At 36.6% G+C, this 22,659-nt stretch overlaps 1 protein-coding gene across 7 annotated transcripts in view; it reads left to right on the forward strand.

The window, feature by feature from the left end:
• ANKS1B (ankyrin repeat and sterile alpha motif domain containing 1B) overlaps nt 1-22,659 on the forward strand; it is a 412,251-nt gene that overhangs the window by 216,791 nt on the left and 172,801 nt on the right. For all 7 annotated transcript variants that reach the window (XM_086885843.1, XM_086885840.1, XM_086885842.1 and 4 more), the window contains exon 15: nt 4,540-4,646. In XM_086885843.1, coding sequence (XP_086741969.1) covers nt 4,540-4,646 — 107 coding nt within the window. The remainder of the gene's footprint in view (nt 1-4,539; nt 4,647-22,659) is intronic.

Genomic DNA, 22,659 nt, shown 5'->3' on the forward strand with positions numbered 1-22,659 from the left:
CATTTTTTTTCAGAGTTTTTTATAAAAAAGATAATTTAAAATCTCTAAGCCTTCAGAGTTGCCTTATAATATAACTGAAATGAGTAAGATAAACCAGAATCCTGCACACCTTTCTTGGAACCTAGTATACTTCTCCCATAATAAACTTTAATTATAGTGGTCTGCTGGATGTTTGGCATATTTTTTCTCATACAACATCCTGTTCCTAGCTATCCTTATCTCCACTCCAGAATACATGCATTTGGTTAGTTTATTAGCTAGAACACCCTGCTATGCTGCCACCCAACACTGTCACACAAGTTCTGTCACAATGTAGACAGGTAACTTTTCTATCTGCCTGAAATCATAAATATAAGGAGAAAAATTATATCCCATTTAGCTTTATATAAGGCTGGAAGCTTTAATAACAAAAAAAAAAAAATTTTCATTACCTACTCTAGCATCAATTACTTCTTCAGCTTTACTAAACTTACCTGCCATCTTACCTAAATGATTCATTCTTTCATATTCTCTACTCAGAAAATTTTTGGTCACTACTTGTTGCTACTAAAATCCTCCACTTTTTGATTCCTTAATACCAGAAGTGTTTAGCAATTTCAAGAGGTATTCCTGTATCAAAAAAGAATTGTTTATAATAATCTGTTCATAATGACTGGGGGAACATCTCCTCTACAAGTAATCACTGCAGTTTCTTCTCCTTAGTCAAAAAAAAAAAGAAAAATCAAGAAAAATTAATGTTGTTAACAGCAGAAAAAATAAAATTGAGAGGCCCTTAAATTACTTAGCATTTGGAGCAAATCTGCCTTAAAGCATGTTTGAAATCATGTGCCCTCTGATATCACAGATTCAGTCAATTCCAAACTCCACAATAAACATATTCTGAATCCCATTGGGAACAAGATGTCTTGTAGAAATTATCGTATAGCATACCAGATGGCATCTTTCTTGCAGACATCACTTCAGTGTGCTTCTTCTGTTGCCTTGGAGAAGAAAGAGCTCAGTACTGCTATCTCTGTAAGAGACTTAAGTGTCAGTTCTCCCCTGTAGGACTGGGTACATATTTTTTGATTGTGGTCTCACAGAAGGATTATCATGGAATTTATGTCCTTTGAAATCACAGGAAAGCATGTTAGTGTGTAAATATGTTGAGGTGAGACCATCTCACCGTCTGCTTGGTGTTTTCAATGTCAGCACCAGCTTCAGGCACAGGCAAAGTGTAGGCACTGCCTGCAGCAGCCCACTGGTGGGGCTGGCACTGATTCATAGGCTAAAAAATCAAGAGACAGCCTTTTAGTCTCAAAGCAGGAGCATCTGCTCCAGGTTCCCATTGCACTGGCTCAGAAAAACTGCCCAAGAACCTCCCTGAGGTAAAACACCTGAACACCTGATCTGGAGGTCTTAAAGAGCTGCAAGTTCCCTAATCCTAACAGCCCTGGCTCTATTTTGTGCCTGCCTTCGCCTTTTGACGTTTGGCGGGAGCAGGAGGGAAGAAAAGCCTTTTAGGTAACAGGATACTTCAGCAATGAGACAATAGCCAGGGGTGAGGACTAGGCAGCAAGCTGACTGTTTCTCCTCACTTTCTTTCCCCTTGATGAGCAGCCTTATGTTGCGTTGATGCATTCAGATGTGTAGTTACATGGCAAAGGACAGAGTTGGAGGAGAGTGCACGGTGGGACCAGCAGTGCTGTAATCATCCAGGGCTGGAGCCATGGAGACAGTTAGACACAGTACCAACAGCTACATGAGGAAATGTGTCTGGGGAGCCACTCAGCAACTGAATTTTGCCTACACTGTTGCTAGGCATTGAGCCAAGCACTCATCACTGGCAGCATAGCTTCCATGCTGTTTATAGTAAGGTAAGGGAGAAGCAGTTTGACCATGAAACTAGTATATTGATTATTGTGTGCGCCTTTTTGTGGGCAGCAAATTTTTGGCATTGCAGAACACAATGCAGAGACATTTGTGTCTCTGCATTTATAGGAAATACAGGAGCCAGTCATGAATAATCCATTCAAAGGGATTATGCTTCACTAGATCTCTTTCTGATATCAATTTTTATGTTTACAGGGAAAAGGGGAAGACAGAATCAGGAATCCTTTTCAAAGAACTTTATTAATTCTCAGTCAAGAAAAATTCAGAAAGGATAGAACCCTCACCTTGTTTAAAATAACTTTGTTCTCAATTTGTCCTCTGAAGATCTTGCCTAGCCTTTTGAACTTGCCTACTATGGGAAAGTCCCCTGTATTTCAACTCAGCATAGCCTACCCTTCTTCATGCCTGGGCACAGTCCTGAAGGGATTATGATCTGTCTATATACAAATATATAGATTCATAGTAGAGAAAACTTTTAAAAATAGGGATAATTTGCAGACGTGTGAACAAATGCATTTCTATCTCCATGAGATCTAGATTTCCTATCAGTTTGTCATACCTACTTTCACTGAGAAGAAATTAATGATCCTTTCATTTATTTGAAGTACATTTAGCAGTTAGAATTCCCAAAGTTTCTTCAGCAACTGCAGGTTTACCAGTGCCTGGTGAGTGTTCAGTATTCTTTTTAAAAATGTCATGAACCTTTCAAACTTTCTGTAGTAAATTTATCAAGTCAGTAAGAATACCTGGAATGGAATAACAGAAGATCCTATAAATGATCTTAGGCAACCTTCCAACTTCGTGAAAGATCTTCTGTGCTCAACTAAAATTATTCTTCATAATTATTATGGACTTCAGTTTGAATGAGATGTTTCACAAATCCAGGCAGCTGTCTCCAAGTGAGATGTCATCCAGTTTTAGTCCAAGGACTAGTCAGATTGGAGATTAAACTCTTAAAATATTGTTAATTCCATTTATTTAGAATCTGTTCCGTGACTGATCAGGGACCTTCTGTGTGGCACTGGAAGAGACATTGTATCATAACGTGTTGGTCACACTGTAGGTTTAGATTGCTATGAAACAATTATCTGCCATGGTACCATCAGTCCCATATTATCCCCTTGACAAAAACCTATAATTTCCTCGTGCTGGAATTAAATTCCTCCTTAGAGATGGTCATTGCTCAAGATTCACAATGGATAAGAAACACAAAAAAGTAATTAATGTGCTCGATAAATGAAGCACCACTGATAGGATTCCTTCTAGAATTGGACCCTGAATATACCTATTTCCTGCCTTTTTTTGCTAAGTTCTTTCATATGGTTATGAAAAACTAAAGTTTAGTAAACATTCCTTTCAGAACAAAGGAATAAAACATTTCCATCTCAAGAGAAACTGTCATAAAGATGTAATGCAGATAGAAAATACACCATGAGGTATTTAGTTTCTTATGCAGAAAATGAATTTTCCGCTCATTCAAAATTCATAACCTTTTTTTTTTCCAGTTATAGTTCATAAAATTTAAATCTTCTCTAGAAATCATGCAAATCTTGTATGTCTACTTGCTATCATTCACATTTTTGTAAGAAAGGGTATAAACTTACCATTTTATTATTTTAATTATTCATTTGAAATGGTGACCTTTTCAGTTTGAATTATTATATGTTGGCATGAAGGTTTTCTTGTGTCTTATAATATTTTACAGTTGGAGAAATCATGCAGATAATCTAATTACTTTGACTAAAATTGTTGTGCCTTTTATGTCTTTTTCTGTACTATACGAGAGAAACTGTGAAATATATTAATTATTGATTCATTAAAGGGTTTTGCTATTATATAAGCAGAGATGCAGACCACTACTTATCTTACATTAGAGGGGGAAAGGGGAAGGCATAGTAAACCATGCCATGGGCTATGCTTTAAGTATTGCATCTCTTAATGTCTTGTGAAATGTAAAAATCTACAACAAATAGATATGTAAAGCGTAACTGGTATGAAGATTCTATTCAGATTTAAGTGCTCTGGGTTGCTTTTGAATCTTGCTATTTTCTGCATTTGTTTTGACTGCTCTCATCATTCAAGATTGACGCTTGGATGGGTGTGTAGGAGGAAGCAGCAGCAGCAGGCTTACAGCTTGCAGACAAAAAAAAAAATCTGCCTTATCTGATGGCTATTATTGAAAATGCGAGGTGTAGCCTAGGCTGGGTAATGAAGGGGAGCGAGCGAGGGGGAGCAAGAAGCATGGAGCTGCATACTGATGAGTGTAGGAGTACTTGATAAAAAGAATTCTTGCTGCTGGCAGTGCATTGCTCATTGTGGAGTATTCCAACAATCACATATAACGGAGAACAGCTTAGCTGACAGCTTGATATGCTTTTTTTTTTTTTTCCCCCTACTGTATGACGTACTGGTCTGTAGTAAAGATTAATAACCAAGAAATGTAGAGCTGCGATCAGATCTTACGTTATATACTGCCCTGAAAACTATGTTTTACTTCTGACTTTTCTGTTTGCTGAAAACATTAATCTGTCAAGCTGGCGGGCTCGTTTGATACCAACTTTTCCAGGAACACGATGTGGCAATGCCACCTCTCAGCCCAGGACTACCGCTATTATCCAGTGGATGGTTATTCGTTGCTTAAACGCCTCCCTCTTCACCCTCCTACAGGACCCCGATGCCCTGTCCAGACAGTGGGACAATGGTTGGAAAATATTGGGCTACCTCAGTATGAAAACCACTTGCTGGCTAATGGATTTGACAATGTGCAATTCATGGTAAGAAATCTTCCGTGCATAGCTGTGTATATACACTGTAGCTGCCTTTTTTGTCTGTCTCTTATGTGCTCATAAGAACCTTAGAGCTATTCTGCATTGCACTAAGATCTGTTTAGTGTTTCACTTTTCTATGTGTAGCTGAATTAATATATAAGCTGCCTTTTTATAAACTTCCAGACTGTACACATTACAAAAGAGTTTAGCCTGAAATTTGGTAAAATAAAAACTGAGTATTAATGTTCTTTCTCTCCCTCATCGATCCTCCGATTAAAGAAGAAAAATGCACAGTTCTTTTAATCCATTGCAGGATTTTCCTAGTATGAAAAAGCTGCAAACACCCCTTTCTGCAGTACATCACATTCTTACTTTTATTTCAACATTAACTTGTAATGATAATTAAAGAACATGCAATGCCATTTTTGCCTTGAGAGGTATTTTAATAACAGAAAATTATTTAATGAAATGTGCACTCTCTGCAAGTAATTCTGGATGTCTCGGTTAAATATTTTTGCATCTCAGATAATCAGGCTACGGGATTCACTTGTTGAAACCTATGCCCTGAGAGAAAAAGTAATGCATTCCTATTAATTGTTCCATTTTCATGTTTTAACTCTCGGCATTTATCAGGAATGTTTGAATAAAATGAAATTTTAGTTAGGTCAGGATTTACAGTATCACCATGTGGTGTAAAGTAACAGACCTGTCATGCACAAACTTTCCATTGAAATGAATATTGACAGTAAAGACAGAAGCTTACTTGTACAGCTGTTATATAATCACTTTTCTACCTGCTTCAGTATTCCTTCTTCTTGAGGCTCGTCCAAAAGTCCTCACTCCATTACTTAAAAAGTATCAGAGATTAAAACATATTTTAAAATGTCTTTGAAATATATTTTAAGTACCCATATATATCTTGGAACAATTCTAACTTTTCATAACTTTTATCTGCCATATAAGAAGCAGAAGTGAAATGACATGAATATTATAGCAATAGAATCATCACATGACTTGTGTCCTTTCTCTTTAAATTATTTTGCCAACATCATTATATGCTTTTGGAATACTGACCAAAAAAATTAAGGAACATCTCTGCCATTTTCACATTATAATAGTTTAGATGTTTCCTCCTGTTTTTACATGGCTGCCATGTGATCATTTGCTTAGGTCAGTAAAAATCATTGTAATATGTACCTTTAAATATTCTTTAAAACATATCTGTGCTGTCAGCCCAGCAATATGGGGGAAAATAAAAGTGTTTCATGCTGCAGTTTCCCAAAATGTAACATATTCTTATATATGTTGTAGCATTCGTTACATAAGTAGGTGATCATTTAGTCTTAAAGAGGTTACAAAAGGAAACTGTTCACAGGAGGCTGTAGGTGGCATAACAAATGCAGAGGGGTACACTTACCACTGGTAAATTATGAGCACCAGAGAAGTCAAATAACTGCCCTGGAGGGCTTTTCAATTGTACCCTGGCTCTGGAAGGGCCTGAAACATGTCCTCAGGGAATTTATATGACTTTCCTACATCTCTTATTACTGTATTTATGTAAACATACAAATTACATACAAGATTTTGCTATGCAGTATACAAACCAAACTTCTAGTGTATGAGGCAGATTAAGATTAACACTGTTACCCAGTGTTTTCTGGTAATTTTAAGCTTTTTTGATATATTACAAATAAAATACATAATTACTCTTGATATTAGCTGAGGTAGCATGAATTGAATGGAAGATTAGACTTATAAATCCAATAACAATAAAACAGCTGTGAAATTGTGTAGTAATAAAAAAAATATATAATTTCAATAGTTTTATAATTTCCAATTTATTGATTTCACTATTTATCACACTTTTACATCTTTTGGCTTTTGTCTACCAGAAATCAAATATTTCTTATATTTTATTGGAAATAAACCACCAATTTCTTTTTATATTATATAAATTTTTATATTACTCAGCATTATGTAAGAAAAACCTCTCTTGAAAAATTTAAATGAGTGTTTTAAAAGCTATTTTTCATCCTATCCAAAATATTAAAGGAAAAATTAAACTTAGAAAGTATATAGAAAAATGAGAGGAGAAGCATCTCTTATGCTGAGGAAAATTCAGATGATTCCAAACTTAGTATGTTGTATTCTTCCTTAATATGACAGAACAGCTTTACCTTTATTACAGTGGTTTACATATTAAACTAGAGCTTAAAATCTTATTAACTCAAATGTTTCAGATAGGTTAGCTGTTTTGCATTGAAGCAATCCAATAGTTCAATGCAGTAAAAACCAGTTAAGATGTATTTTTTATTCATTCTGTATTATATTCCTGCTTTTGTTTTTTCTGGAAGCACATTCTGACCTGCATTTATCCATTCTGTTGCCTAAGCAACAACCATCACACTCCTATTAAGTATGATTTAGTAGTACAGGTCTTACTAGCTGTTCAGAACAGAAGAGGGAATATCACAATGTTATAATTAATGTCCATGGAATAACATACATCTGAGAACAAATATATCCCATACATACTATTCTCAACAGCAAAATTCTATTAATTAAATTAGCATTTTAATAAAAAGGTAATTTTCTGATAAAAAGATTTCATGGTTAATTGTTCATTAGATCATGGAAATTAACTCCTTGTGTTTAGTCTCCCTTGGGCATTAGGAAAGTTATTCACTAGACTGTAGTTGGAATTAGGAAGATTTGTTTATCTTACCTGAAGTGTGTGGACTTTATATGAAGAAACAGCTGGATTCCTAATAACTTTACAGTATAAATATTTTTCAGTACTTCATCAATGTGTATGTTTTAAAAATGCATTGAAACATATTATTTTAAAAATTAGCATTTATTCATTAAATACTTTATTTCTACTTACGGCATGTATGCGCACATAGCAAGTGCAGCTCCTACCCACTGCTAGTGTCGTGCAGGAATGACACTTCCATAATATTTAGTAGGCCCCAGACAAATTCATTCCCAAGATGTGGTTCACATGTGCTTGAATATGTACATGAATACACAATCATCATTAACTTTGGTAATTTGTTGTGTAATAGGCTGCAGTGTCCTTCAGATGTAAAAATTTGTAGTGACTTTGTGGAGATACTCTGTATTTGAAGATGCAGATGATACTGCAGTTTCTTAACGTGAAGGCTATTTTGCAGGTAAACCAGTTCCAAAATGCAAGAAAACAATTATAAATCACAGTATACGAACTAGATTTAAACAATAAAAAAACTTATGCATCTTTTTGATGCATAGGTACAATGGATATCCCTGGGAAAAGCTTTAATTTTAGGCAGACTTGCAGGCCTACATCACTTAGTATGCTGAGGGGAAAAATAAAAGTTGACTTGCAGAGAAACAGATGTAAATATATAAATGTGTGAGGTCACTAAAAGCTCTCATGCAGTTTTCTGCAACTGTGAAACTTCATCAAAGACTCCATTCTGGGTTCACAGAGATAAAAGCAGTTCAAACAAATCACTTCCCAGTGGAGACTAGTTCTGATTAAGGACTGTATATGACTATCTATTTGTAGGTTGTCCTAATCATCTAAGATATTCTGAAGTTTTATCACTTATTATTGAAGTTTGATGAAAAAAATGTCCCTTAAAAAGATTCATAAAACACACTGTGACAGAAACCAACATTCAAAGTAAGTTAACAGAGAAATATGAAGCATTTTATTATATTTTTGACATTCTAAAGCCTGATGCATAAGATAGCGTGTTCACTATCAACAGTTTATATTTGCATTACTCTCTAGGCTTTCATTGCTACTTTTAAAAGACATTCATCTCTACCCCTCCAAACTTATGTGGCTTGCATTGCCTAATGGTCTAAGTATTGCATAAGTGGTTTGCTTTTGGTTTTGTTTTGGTTTTTTTTAGTTCTCTCTTTTTCACTGTTGGAAAACTGAGACATAGAGTGACAGCAGGGTGGGATTTAAAACTCATACATTTGGTACAAAAGGCACTAATTCTCAGGATACCTACTGACATAATGTTTAACAGATCAAGTAAATTGCTTAAATGTAGGTGTCTAGTACCGATTCAAATACCACAGGGAATCCAGGAGATCTAGACAAGGCTGACAATATTCCTGAGGACCAGAGACAGCCAGGCCCTTCATGATTAGCAGCTCAAGCTCAGATGTGATATCACCGAGCTCATCAGGCACCTGTAGTGTCCTTATGCTTTTGCAGCTGAAATGAATCTTGAATTACACAGTTTGTGACATGTCTAGAAACTGAACATGGATGTCTTGAGCTTCCGTTTATTTGTATATGCCTTTCTTTACATTCTAATAATTTTCTGTATTGTATTAATTCTGTGTTCTTACCTGCAGAAGTATTGACCAGGTATCTCACTGGTAGGCATGGTCTACCATCTCAATTCCCCTTAGCTGACTGCTTTGGATCTAGTTTTGAGTTAAATTTTGTGTTTTCTTTCTCCCTTCCTCACTCTTTTTTTCTTTGCTTTTTTTCTTTATTTTTTTTTACTTGTTCTGGAGGTTGATTAGCAGAAGTTTATCTGAAGACTCTCTTCTCTCAGGTGTCATTCCTAGGAATTGCTCCTCTGGAATACACAGTAATTCTTCTTGCCTTTAATCTCTCTTGAGGATCTTAAACTCTGAATCAAGTATAGAAGACGGAAGCAATTTTATTTCCTTAGAGTGAAACATACCTAAAAGAAAATCTCTATATGCATTAGCTCCAGGTCCTGCAGTTGTGGACGCCATCAGATCTTTTGACCAAAAATATCTAGGGCAGAGATTGATGATTTAGACATTAGATGAAAGCTTAAAAAGTCCCTGTCAGTTTCCCAACACCTTTCTTAAATTAACTGTGTGTCTAGTGATGAAAAAGAGGAAAATTTTAGATAAGGCTTCTAGTCTGTAGTGACTTTCGTGTCTTCCAGAAGCCAACTCCTAACAAGCAGAGCAACCTCTGCGTGCACTCCAGGCTTTCAGCTCTCCAGGCCCATAATGGCTCCTGCTGGGACTCATTGGGATACTCGTGCATTATCTGGACCCTAAGAAGATTTTGAAGACATTGTCTGTGTGTAGTTTACCCAGAAATTAAGAACTGTTTAAGGCAACCTTAACACTGTCTGTTGATAAGTTGGTGATATACAGCAAGCCATACTTTCAGCAGAGTCCACTGATGCTGGAATAAACTGTGGTTTAAGATTTACTACACATCTAATAAAACCTTAGAATATATTCCTGCACTCACAAGTTTTGGGCCTCACTCTTGCACCCAAGACTTGCTTTTAGTTTCATTGCAGATCAATAGAACCTAGCACTAAAAATGTGGAGCTCGTCTCAGTACCAGTGTAGCCTTGGCTTTTTGCATCTCTGTCATTCTGGTGTCTTCTGAGTCTTCTCCTTCACCCCAGTAACCATTGTACCTGTAGGTACTCAGGTGGACCACCTTTCCCCTTAGCTCAAAGAGAATGGGGCAGATTTAAATTTCAAATATAAAGAATTACATGTGTATTAACACATCAGTAGATGTTTAGGACCGTGTTCAGTTGCCCTGATATTGAAATTGAGATGTCTGGGACATCTGTGTAGGCTTGCACCTTATGGTACAGGATCTGTAAAATAGCCATATCTGTCTGGAGCTTCAGTCAGATTCCAAGCAATGTACATTTGCAGCACCTCAGATGACTCTAAATTCATTTCTGTGGGTGACTAAGTGAAGCACCTAATCAGACATTAAATCCAATGGAGCATAGAATGCAATTTAGCTGGGTGGCTGAATAACTATTAGGGTAGTTATTTGAGGATAAATTAAAGCAGATTCATCTGATCAGCTGAACCACTGTCTAGGCTGTATTGATGGTTTTGTACCAGATTTCCTTAAGCGATAACGTAGACACAAAATTTTTGATGGTTCATTTTGGGCTAGAATCCATACAGAGTTCACTGAAAACAAAACACAAATTATTTTTATTAGAGCTTTTCCTCCTCCCTCAGAACATGTAGCCCTGAGGCTTTAAGATCTTTTTCATCCTAGTAGGAATTCTTACTATAGAAACTGCAAATTAGAGCTCAGGTGGGTGCCAGAGTTGAAGATTGTGCCTGTCATCCTGCAACAGCAGTGGGTCTAACAAATAATGCCATTCCACATGCTCCTGTTAATGCTTCTGTCATGGTATTCCTCAAGCTAGTCAAGAGACAGAAGGGCTTATTAATGTACTACTCAGTATTGCATGTGTAAATAATAGCTTGCACTGTCTTTCTCTCTTGAGGTTTCCAGCAAGTCTGCTTCATCCTGTGTGAGTGCATGCAGCTGTGGAGAGGTAGTGCTCATTCCCCAGTGGAAAGGGAGTTTAGAGGAATCTGCTTCATATTTATATATCTATATATGTAGTGTGTGTGTGAAAAGCACAGCGCTGCAGGTTGGGGACTGATCCTGCACTTAATAGAGGACTTTATAAAAATGTTGGCAGTAATGATCAATTGACAGAGACATGAAGTTTTTGTGTATTTGCCTTGAATAGTTGATTCATAAGGAACACACCTCCAAATAGACTGTTGGCTTCATTAAGAGATGCTGGGTGTGGTGGATCCCTTGAGAGTCAGAGGGAGTGTTTTCATCTAAACCTGTCGTAGCAATTGTATATTTAAGTTACAATCAGGGATGAGTCCATCTGCCTGTATGTTAGGTTCTGCTAAGTTAACCTTTAGGTGAGGGTTTCCTCTGGTTGTTCTGGAAAACTTGGCCATCTTCAATTAAATGTTGTTCCACATGAGGTTGTACATGCAAGGCAGAGAGACAGGGCTGTGGCTGCACTCTTGGTCAGCCATCCAGATGCCAGAATCTTGAGTGGAATCTTTGCAGTCACCTCTGCCATTCAGGTTAGTGACACTTGGTGTGTATTTGCTACTTTGCTAAGCTCAGTCTTAGAGGAAAGAGCTTGTCCAAGGTCCACAGCAATGTATTGGTCTCAGTCATACCCTCCCTAGGAACAAAGGGCCAAATCCAGATGTGTTGAAGCTATCATATTGTAGTCACCACTAACAATGACACTATTTCATGGTATGTATCTGTGAATATGATACATGAGGACTGGAATTAGTCCCATCTGTTCTAGCAATATGTTAGATATTAATGTTAAACAGTGTGTTTAAGCTAAAGCCTGCCTAGTGCAGAGAATGGCCTCACAAACACTGATGAGCTGTATTTTGAGACTGTATATGTGGGGAATTGGCTATTGACTCTAAATACAATTTTATGAGAAACTTGTAGCAAGTATTTCATCTTAAAGCTAGTTTGATAAAGTGTATGAAAACTCTAATAACCAGAATGAACCATGACATCTTAGTAACTCATAAAATAATAGGTGTAATGCTAGTAAAATGTTCTTGCTATATATTTAAGGCCAAGCCTTCCAAATGATTATGTTGACCAAAAGCAGCAATGGTAAACCTTCAAGAATTAGAAATGTTTGTGTATAGAGTGATGTGTATGATGATGTTCTTGGTAACTGATGAAAGTTATGGAAAACTTGATAAAATGTAAACATTGTTTAAAGTAACAGAAAGAGCAAGGATTAAACAAGGCAGAAAATCTAAGTTTTATGCTTCAGGGCAAAAAACTGAAGATTCACAGGACAATCAGTTTTTAGTTCTATTTACAGTTTTCAAACTAATGTCCTGTATGTAATAAGAAGTTACAGCTTATTCTTAATTTTTCCATATGGGAATAATTTTAAATAAAATAAAATTAAAAAAAAAAAAACAACAAAACAAACAGAATGAAAAAAAATTTCAAAGCAACATAGTATATAGTTGTATATATTACTGGTTTAGAACAGCATTGTCCAACAAGAAGCAATTAAATGGTATCTGGAACAGTAGATAAATTTCAAACAATAACAGATTTCCTAAGTTAGAGGACAGAGCAGTACAGAGTGGCTTGATTGCAGATAATGGCATGGCGGGACTCTAAAGGAGTTTTCAGGCAAAGATTAATGACTGCAAAGAGATAACTGGAAATAAACATGATTCTTGGGCACGTTATCCTTTTTGAAGGAGGACCGGATGATGTAAGAAAAGCTTGGGTAGTTATATGAACAAGGATTAATGCTGATCAAAACCCAGAAACATTATAAGTTAAAGAAAGAATACATTGTGAAAGAACAGATAAATAATCAAAATGCAAAAAAGAAAAAAAAAAATAGGAAGGAAAATGCAATGTCATTAACTGTGTGAGTAGAATATATTCAGAGAAGTTTTTATCAATATGCTTTAGCTAAAAGAATTATTAAAAAAGCTACAGCCACCTCTGGAATCAGATAAAATTCATTTTAGTTTTGCATTAAGAGCAAAATATAATAATTAGTCAAGTATAGTGTTAATGAAGACCACTGAGAAATTGGAGGAAGAGAAACAGTGAGAGTAATCATATTGCAAACAGACAAAAGAGCACTTGGTTAATTAGAATATCTGAATCAACTGGCTTAGGTGATGTTTGATGAAGAGTTTTAAGAAACTGAAGAGACAATACCAAATCCTTTAACAATCATTTTTGAGAACTTCTGGAGAATGAAAAAATTATTAGAGGACAACTAAAATAAAAATGAAGTACGAATATGTACATCAGATCACAGGATTAGATTTCCAATCTCCTGGGCTCTTTGGCTTCAGCCATTCACCATACGACCTTTGCCTAAATCAAGGAGGAAATGTATGGTGGTGTTGCTGGCAACAGAAAACTGAAAGTCATTAGCACAGACTGGTAGAGAGAAAACGGGGAAGTATACCGAATGCTGCAATGGGATGTAATGGGAAGAGAATAAAAGCTAAATGAAGTAACTCAGCAGTTAGGAGAAGAACTATTTAAAGAAAGCCAGTAAAGAAACAGATGTACTGTACAACACATTGTGCCCCCCATAATTTAGATGAGAAATTATTTTCTGTCAAAAGCAACTAGGAATTCAACAAGGGAGACGAGCTTAGTTTTGCTAATGAAACTACAGCTACCTTTTAAAAGCTGGTTTAGAATGATGTACCAGAATTGCCATGCAAGTAAGCCATTCTTGGTACAGTTTGCCTGACTGCTTCTAAATTTCTCAGGTATCTAAATTTACTGCCCTTCAGTTTGGAAATTTTTTGTTTTCCCACATATTGGTGTATTTTTTGCCTTCTCCTGCACACAATACCCATATATTTTTATGGTACCAACACCCCCAGCATCTGTTTTAACCTTGGCAATGACAAAAGCATTTTGTCATTGCCCTGTGCAGCCTTTAGGACCATGCTGTCCATTCTGTCTGTTCATACACTCACGTTTTTGCATACACATATTACACAAAAAGGTAATTCCTTACAATGAAATGTTCTACGTGCTTAGAAATGAAGAACTGGAGAGTTACAGTACCTGGGTGACCTCAGTTCACCCATCCTATTAACAAGCCTTATGAGAGAGTCTTCAATCACAGCTTGCTTTACTAATTTTTTCCCTCAAAATTCCTTTCTCATTAAGTGTACTGAGATTTGAGTATGCACAGGAACATATTTCAAAGAACTAGCAGTTAAAATAAGACCTTTGGTTATTTTTCTAATGCTGCATTGCTTAAATTGTATGACTTTAGCCCAATATTAATTTAAAACAATAATGAGACACTTAAACTGCCTTTATTTGTCATTCAGAAGTGATGTACATGTTTTTCTGGAACATTAGAAAAAAATACCTGTTTATCTGAGCATGCATTTGCATTTTAGAAACTGAGATATAAACAGCTAGAAAACATAAAACTATAGGTTATAACTTGAGACAATTGAAAATAAGTAAATGCAATTAGACATGCTTTTGTCACATTTTTTGTGTCAGAAGTCACCTCCTAAAACTGCCTGTGCTTCACATGGGTCAAAGGACAAGCTCAGTTGTAAGAAAATTTGATGTTCTTGATTTTACATGGGACAAAAGATACATTCTTAAATCTGCTGAAAGTAAAGTAAAGGCCCAGTGTAGACAAAGCAAGCTGCTGTGTCTAAACTATGATTTTATTCCACATATGCATAATTGGTTGAATTAACAGAAAGCTTTTGTTCACTGTAAATACAAGGTCACAATGAAATTCATATCTGGTCTCTGGTCTTGTTCTTAGCCCAGTCTGGATTGAAATATATTTTCAGTGAAATAAGAAATGCAAATGCTACTTTTAATCCCCAAATAATTTACTTCTGTAGTCTTTAAAACACTAAATTAAACACTTCAAACATTTTATTCACTATGGAACATGTTCTATTCTGTATCTTTTCCATTAAACCCCAATTATTGTGCATGTGGGATAAAATCTCCTTACAGCAATACACTGTATTTGCTTTAGTGGCTAGTACTGATGATACTGAAGATATATACACTTGTTGCAAATGCAGCCATTGACTTAACTGAAACCTCATCTTTCAGATGTTTATTATTCTTATCTTACATACTATTTCATTGAATTATTGGAAATGTGATGCTTTAATAACATTATTAACAGGAAAACAATGGGTTAAATTTGCAAGATGTACCATATCTGATCTAGATTTGTGCTGAAAGCCTTTGATTAGATAATAATTATTCCATTTTTTTTGGTCCAAAGTCTAGACCTAGATGGAAGTTTTGACATATAAGAGCCAATTTGTCAGAAGTGGAAGGTTAACGTTACTGTGAATAGAAGTGAATAAATATTAAAAACTAGAATACCATGAATAAAAATACACTGGATAAATACATTTCAAATGACCTTTCAATATAAATCTCAAATGGTGTTTTCTCTGAATGCCTACTTAGCAGCCAAAAATTAGTGAAGAGTGGCCCCTCTGTGCACTTTTTCCCCTTTGCAGTCAGAAAGAAGGGGAAAAAAACTGTATGTTATTCACTGGTATCTTACAGTTTACACATAAAAAAAGAATGTTATTTGCTGCAGCTGGTTACAGCTCTTAAATCTCTGAAATGATTGATAGCTTCTGCTCTTCAGAACTATTCACAACTATTTCTCAGCTTTTTCACTTTTTGAGGTTTCCTCTCCCCAAAGAGCTCCCCTTTCAATCACATAGATAGGCCACTTCTTGAAGTAAGTTAAGACGGTGTTTAGAAAGAAATAGCAGTTCTTAGCTGCTATCCTGCATTAAGATAAAAGATTGCACAACTGAGTTGGTTTTTAGCCTTGATCCATTTTTAAATATAGTATGAATATTGTAGCCCTGTTATCTTCTCTGAACTCCCTAGGCATCCCCCTTGTTGCCGGAAAGGAATTACAAATTGACAATGCAAATTATTTTATTTTGTTTTCCATCTCCCTTGGAATTTGGAAATGTGTCTATTCTGTCCATGAGCTTTTTATTTCCTGACATTCTGATTTTTAAGTACTTTTTTTATTGCCTATAGAAATAGCAGATCTTTGCTTTCTGCTTAGAAAAATAACTTTATGGAGAAAGAGTAGGATATTATACCAAAGAACCAACATACTGACAAATCTATAATTCTCAGTAATATCAAGCTTTTTGTCAAAAAATTCTGCTCTTGCTGCTTGTATGGTTGATTTTCCTCTATCTCCTAACAGTGCTTCAAATATATGTTTGTTTAAAAAGCATTCTGATTTCCCTCATTCTTCAAAAATAAGAAATGGAGACTCAGGGGAAAAGAGAATAAAGAAAACACTTGCTAGGACATGCAGAAGCAGCGTGGTCCATGGAGAATCCATAGGACAGTATATCTAAGGGTCTTCTCTGAGGTCAGCTTTTGATTTAAATTTGAGTTTGGAGAAAATGCTTGTCTATTCCCTTATCTGGCTGAGGGAAATTACATAACTTCGCTGGCCTACATACAGGAAATCAAGAGAGGATCCTGGGATAGAAATATCTGTGTATTTTGAGCTATCTTGTGGACAATTATATGCTTTTGTCTAACTTTTGATGTCCAGATTTCTAAGTGCCTTTAGCTGGGAAGAACACTTTCTCAGGAGGGAGTCAGAGGTAGCCAGATTACCTGAGGAATCCCACTGAGTACTTTCAGTTCAATTCTGAATTAAGTCAATGGCAAGGCTTGGACTTAAGCTAAAAATAGTGCAGAATAACAAAACAAGTATTTAATAGTTAATTTAATAATTTTTTTTGAAAATTAATCAGGAACATTTTTTTCTGTGTATGAGATTGCTAAATGTAACTTTTCATTATTTTAATTTTTAAGTCATGCTTTTTATTCCATAAACCAAACTCAGGGCAGAAACAGTTTCTTAACATTCCTCTTGTCTTCCTTAGAGCTGCCTGGGTACCACTCTTCCTTTCTGTTTATTTCTGACGTTCTCTGTGTCTGACCCTTTCCCCCAAAATTTGTTTGGTTTCTGAGATCTCTTTCTGCCTCACCATTCCTGCAGTCTGGGCTCTTCTTGGGCGGCCCATGTCCTCCTTTTCTCCATTTCCTCTTTCCTAAGAAGAAATCACCATATGTCTTTTCTTTGGTCTCCAAATCAAAGGAGGGAGAGAGGGACCAGGGGAGGGAGTGAGGAAGGAAGAGAAGATGGGAAGGAGAGGAAAAAAGAAGAAGAAATAATCAAAAACAAAGAGGGGGCAGAGGATGTCTGCTTCCCATCCACGTTCTCTTACTAACATAAAACATTTTTACTTGATTTTAAAAGCAGTGGTCCCACCTAACTGGATGTTTTTCTCAGTGATTTGTTACTCCCACCTCAAACCCAACAGAGTTGGTGCTGAGTGAAAACTGGCTTCCTTGTCCGTGCTTTAGATGAGTTCTTGCACAGTTGGCCATGCTTTCCAGAATGCTTTGTAGTTCCATGTTATTCTGCTTTTTCCATTTTCCAGGGTATCTCAGGCTTCTTATTTACCTGGATAGCTAGCTACAAATTGTGACAAACTTGTCTGATAAAACTATTACACTCAAAATTCTTTAATACACATGGTGAAAGGAAGGAGCAGATTTTGATTTGCTGAAGTGTGAGTGCTCACAGCTAAAACTGAATATAACTGCAGCTGTCCCTTGAATACATATGTAGATAAACACTAAGGTACTTACTGAGATTGAAGAAAGCAATCCCTGCATTTATGCATTGAGAACTAATATACTGTATTTTTCTTTTAATTCTAGCTCTAATTTGTTCTACTTTAATTCTTTATCTGTATAATGGGTATTAAAATGCCACCTTGCTTTGATGGAGTCTTATAAAATACATTAATTCATTGTTTGGAGATGTCTAATATTAATTCAATGAATGTCTAAAAAAAAATCTGAAGAAAATGAGTCATTCTTACTGTTGAGGTCTTCAATGGTAAACTATATATAAGACATGGACCCACACAGAGAACGATAAAAGCTAAAAAAAGAAATATCAGCTGCGTTATTTTCCAAGTACAATCCATCCTCCTGTACTGAATTCTTGGATTATTCAGATATATAATTATAGTGTGTGTTTGGGGCCATGTGGGATATGTAACCTGGGGTGAAGGGTAGTTAGCCAGTGTTGAACAATCTGCAGTCTGATATTTTGTAGCTTCGTGACATTCTTATAATATGTAGTGGGGATTAGTAACTCCTGTTTTGTCTGTTTTATTCATTGCAGTGACTGTTCCTTTTAGGAAGGTGTACTGGAATCAAGAAATTACCTCAAGTGAAGTCACAGTCTCCCACAATCTTGTCTCACCAGATCAGGAGTATACTGTTGTGCTGTGCAATTTGTTGATGTCATTTGTGTGTTTGGACCAAATATCAGAGGTGTGAGGGACAAGGGAAACTCACAAGTATGCACCAAACTATTAGGAGCAGTTTCTTTTACTGCAAAGAAAAATTAAATTAGAAAAGGCTTGCTCTTGGAGCAATGTGTAAAGTGTCAGTAAAACCCTTGTTTTGAGTTAGGATAGGAGGAGGAGGCCCCAAAGGATCCCTAGTTCATTGTTGCATGCAATGTCCTTGTATAGAAAGGGGTTGGTGGAAACACTCATCACAATGGCATCAAGAAGAAGGGTGCCAGAAAAGGTGGACTGACCTGCATGAAGGTTTCCCTGTGACTGAGGGAATGAGGTACTAGAGTGCCAGATTAATGGACTTTGACAGTAGATATCCCAACACCTTAAAAATCAGCTGTGTAGCAACATTGCAGAATCCTTCCACAGTGTTTTACAACTGAGTTAGTCTGTGTACATTTAACGTTATCCTAAGAGTATATCAAGCTGTCCCCTCATTATTTTTGAACACGTTAATTCAGATTTCTAAGAAAATGCAGTACATCATGAGAAGAATAATCAGCCCTTTGGACAAAAAGCAGAAGTTTACCTTTATAGAAAGCACTCTTGAGGACAAATACTGTTTGCTAGTCAGGATGGTGAATTCAGAGGGCTATATCAAGGTGCTAAAGACGATGTGTATGAGACCAATATGTGACTTTAGGTTTCACAGCCAGTACTTGCTTCAACTGAACACAAGTTATATAGTGCATTTCCCTGAACAAGTGTGTTCAGATTGGTGGATTTTTTTTTGTTCCTTATATTTACTGGTAATTAAAGATTATGCCTTCCATTAGATATGCAACCAATTTATGGACTGGTAGAAAAACACTTCTGTGAGTATTTGTAACTTCTAACTACTCAGATATCGGTAGAAAACACAGAACTGTGGTAGTCTAATTACTGCTTTTGTGTTGCATTTGAGGTAAACAATAAAAGAACATTTTTAAAAGAGTGAAAAGATGTAAATGAAGCAAAGAATGTGCAGAAAGAAAGGTCACAATATTAGAACTGTTTCTTAAAATATTTGGACTGGGAATAAGTTGCACAGGAATAAAGAAACAGATATGAAGGGAAAAAGCAGAAATAAAATAGGTAATTTGCTATCTGGCTTAGACAGAAATCTGATTTTCCAATTGTTTATTTTTTGGATGTGCTTGTTTATTTTTAGGTTTTGGAATTATAAATGTTTTTGTTTAATGGCAAGATACTTAAAATTTGTGGGAAAGTTATTTTGAAGCCAGTGGTAGTTAATATTTTATATGAGGTCCAGTTGACAGCTACAAAGTGGTAGCCATGTATTTTTTTTATGGGTTCTGGGTGACAGTTGCTGCATTATCCATGACGTAGCTACACCGTGCTGCATAAAATGATACTGTGTAATATTAGAAATATGGCATCAGAAATTGAAAAAGAAATACTAAGAAGTGTAGTGAATCACTCCAGAGTGCACTTCTAACATACAAGTGGCTCCCCAGTTATTTTCCAAAATGGAGCCTTTTCTGTTTAGATAAGGTTAGCATAAATGGAACGTGTTTCTCTCATTCTTTGGGCTCATTCGTGAAGCTGAAAGTGATTCTGAGCAACATGAAATTTGTCCCTGTGCATTACAGGAATCAGATGATGTTTCAAGATTCCTTCTGACCCAAACCAGTCTGTAATTATGTCTCTGTAAAATCATTTAGTTTGGAAAAGACTCAAGATCATCAGGTATGAGCATTACCCCAACACTTCCAAGTCCACTGCTAAATGATTTTCCTAAATGCCACATCTATGTGTCTTCTAAATACCTCCAGGGATTGTGACTCAACCACTTCTTTAGGCACTCTGTTCCAATGCTTGTCGACCCTTTCAATGAAGGAATTTCTTTCATATGCAATCTAAACCTCCCCTGGTGCAACTTGAGGCCATTTCCTGTTGTCCCATTCCTTGTAACACAGGAGAAGACTGGCTCCCACCTGGCTGCACCCTCCTTTCAGATGGCTGTAGAGAGCACTACGGTCCCCCCCTTAGCAACCTTTTCTCCAGGCTGAACACCCCCAGCTCCCTCAGCCACTCCAAATCAGACTTGTGCTCCAGACCCTTCCCCAGTTCTGGTGCTCTTCTCTGGACTGCTCCCAGCACCTCAGTGTCATTCCTATAGTGAAGGGCCCAGATCTAGACACAGAATTTGAGGTGTGGCCTCACCAGTGCCAAGTACAGGAGGATGATTCTAAATATCCTTTCTTCCATGGACTCTACAAGTTTTGGTCTGCCATCATGACACAGTTTGGAAGGGTGTGCTTTTACTTCTTTTACTTTTATTCTTGTGGAATATATCTTCCCAAAGTTAATTTTTAAGATAGTCCAGTTTTCTGTCATCTCTGTGACACATTAAAAAAAAAAAAAAAAGAAAAATAGCTTTGCAGTGCAGGCATGTTTTGCTGCAGTCTAGAAAAGGCATGGTGAATCAGTTTCCTCCAAATGCTAAGGAGCTGCTGGATTTCATGTATTGATTCAAATTTATGGTAGGTTTTTATTTAGGAAAATCAGGTCTTCCTGGGTGTGTATACATATATATATATCACTCAGTCTCTGGTGTAGCTAAATGCCCATGTGCTTAACTTTAAACTAGGCCAAAGATGAGAGTGCAGAAAATATATAGTGAGATAAATTATTGTTTTATTTTCCTTTTCTGGGCAGTTTTGGCCAATAGCAGAAACACTGAATCAATGAGTTAAGGAGACTTTTGACCTCACCTAGTGTGGTCATACTGATGTTTCTGAACTGCAAGTTTAATTCAGATTCCCTGCAGTGTTTCTGAGGAGCAGGGTCTGCTTGGTGCCAAACATAGGCTTCACAGTGCAAACCAATCATTCCTGAAGTTGCTGCATGGGGGAAGTGAAGCACATCCTAAGGCGATGCAGCAGTCCATGCACGATGCACAGGATGACCGGCGGAACGATAATCGATCCTCCTTTGTGGCAATATTGACATGCCTCTCCAAATGGTTTCTGGAGAACAATAGCACCGTGTAGTGACACAAAGCGCATGGGATCGCATCACAGCCATCCGCTGGTTGCCGTGGTGACGGGAGTGGGCCCGCAAAGCCAGCCTCCTGGCTGCTGAGTTGGAAGGGATAAGAAAACACACAGCCCACTTCCCATGTGAAATGAATTACAAGAACAAGCAAAGGAAGAAAAGAAAAATGTCAACCCTTAATCAAATGTTCTCTTATTTTTAGAAAGGGTTTTAAGAAAATGGAGACCATCTCCTCTTACCCCTTGGGCCTCAGGGATTTGGCTAGTAATATCCCTGTACATACTGTGAAAATAAATCACAGAGGTTTGTATAAGGAAATTCGCATGTTAAAGATATCTGTGTGCGGTGGGGAATGACAAAACCTTATTCAATCCTGCTATCCTTAGTGCTTGTCTTAGCAAACAAAATCTGTAAGAATATGTTAAAATGATTCTCAATATAACAACTATATTTGGTAGGCAAATGAAATATGCAGATATTTAGCTAGAGAAAAGTAGTATATTCCAGTTTCTTATAATTTCACAATGTCTCTTACCTGTTACCCTTGCTGCACAGCTGCATATCAAAAGCAACATGGTGGACTGTAAAATACATTTAAGCATAAAAAATGAGTGGTGTGTAGAAAACACCATTCATTTTCCAGTATTTCTCATTTTTGGGAGCTGCTTTGTATTTTATTATATTTAGTAATATTAAACAAACCAGGAGACAACCTCCAGTTATTATCAGATAAGTCCTAAAAATGGTTTGGGCACCTGAAAGTTAGGAAGTGCCTTCATTCTGCAGGACACAGAGTGGACTAAAAATACAGCCAAGTTAGGCCTCCAAGACCATAATAAAACCACAGTGAGTAGCAGCGATTTGTGAGCATCTTGATGTTTGACTGTAGAGCTCCTGTTTCTGGGAGCAGGATACCTACTACTGAATTAGGCAAACAAGACCCTGCATAACTTAACATGAAGAGAAAGGCATGTAGAAAAAGAGTGTGCAATGCTAAGAAGAGATGCTCCGAAGCAGGAGTTATGTCTGAAAGTTTTGCCTCCACTTGCATCCCTGCATTAGACACTACTTGGAATCTGGATTTCCTGTCCTGCACCCTGGATCTTGACATGTGAATCAACCCTTTGGGTAAGGACATCTGCTTCATTGCTCTTTCAAATTGAAATACAAGCATAAGCCTGTAGCTTACAAGGTAGGATACTTGGATGAAAGAAATTCATGCATTTTTAGGGTTTTTTTCTGTTTT

Source organism: Cyanistes caeruleus, chromosome 4 (assembly GCF_971803275.1).
Source record: "Cyanistes caeruleus chromosome 4, bCyaCae1.hap1.1, whole genome shotgun sequence".
NCBI lineage: Eukaryota > Metazoa > Chordata > Aves > Passeriformes > Paridae > Cyanistes > Cyanistes caeruleus.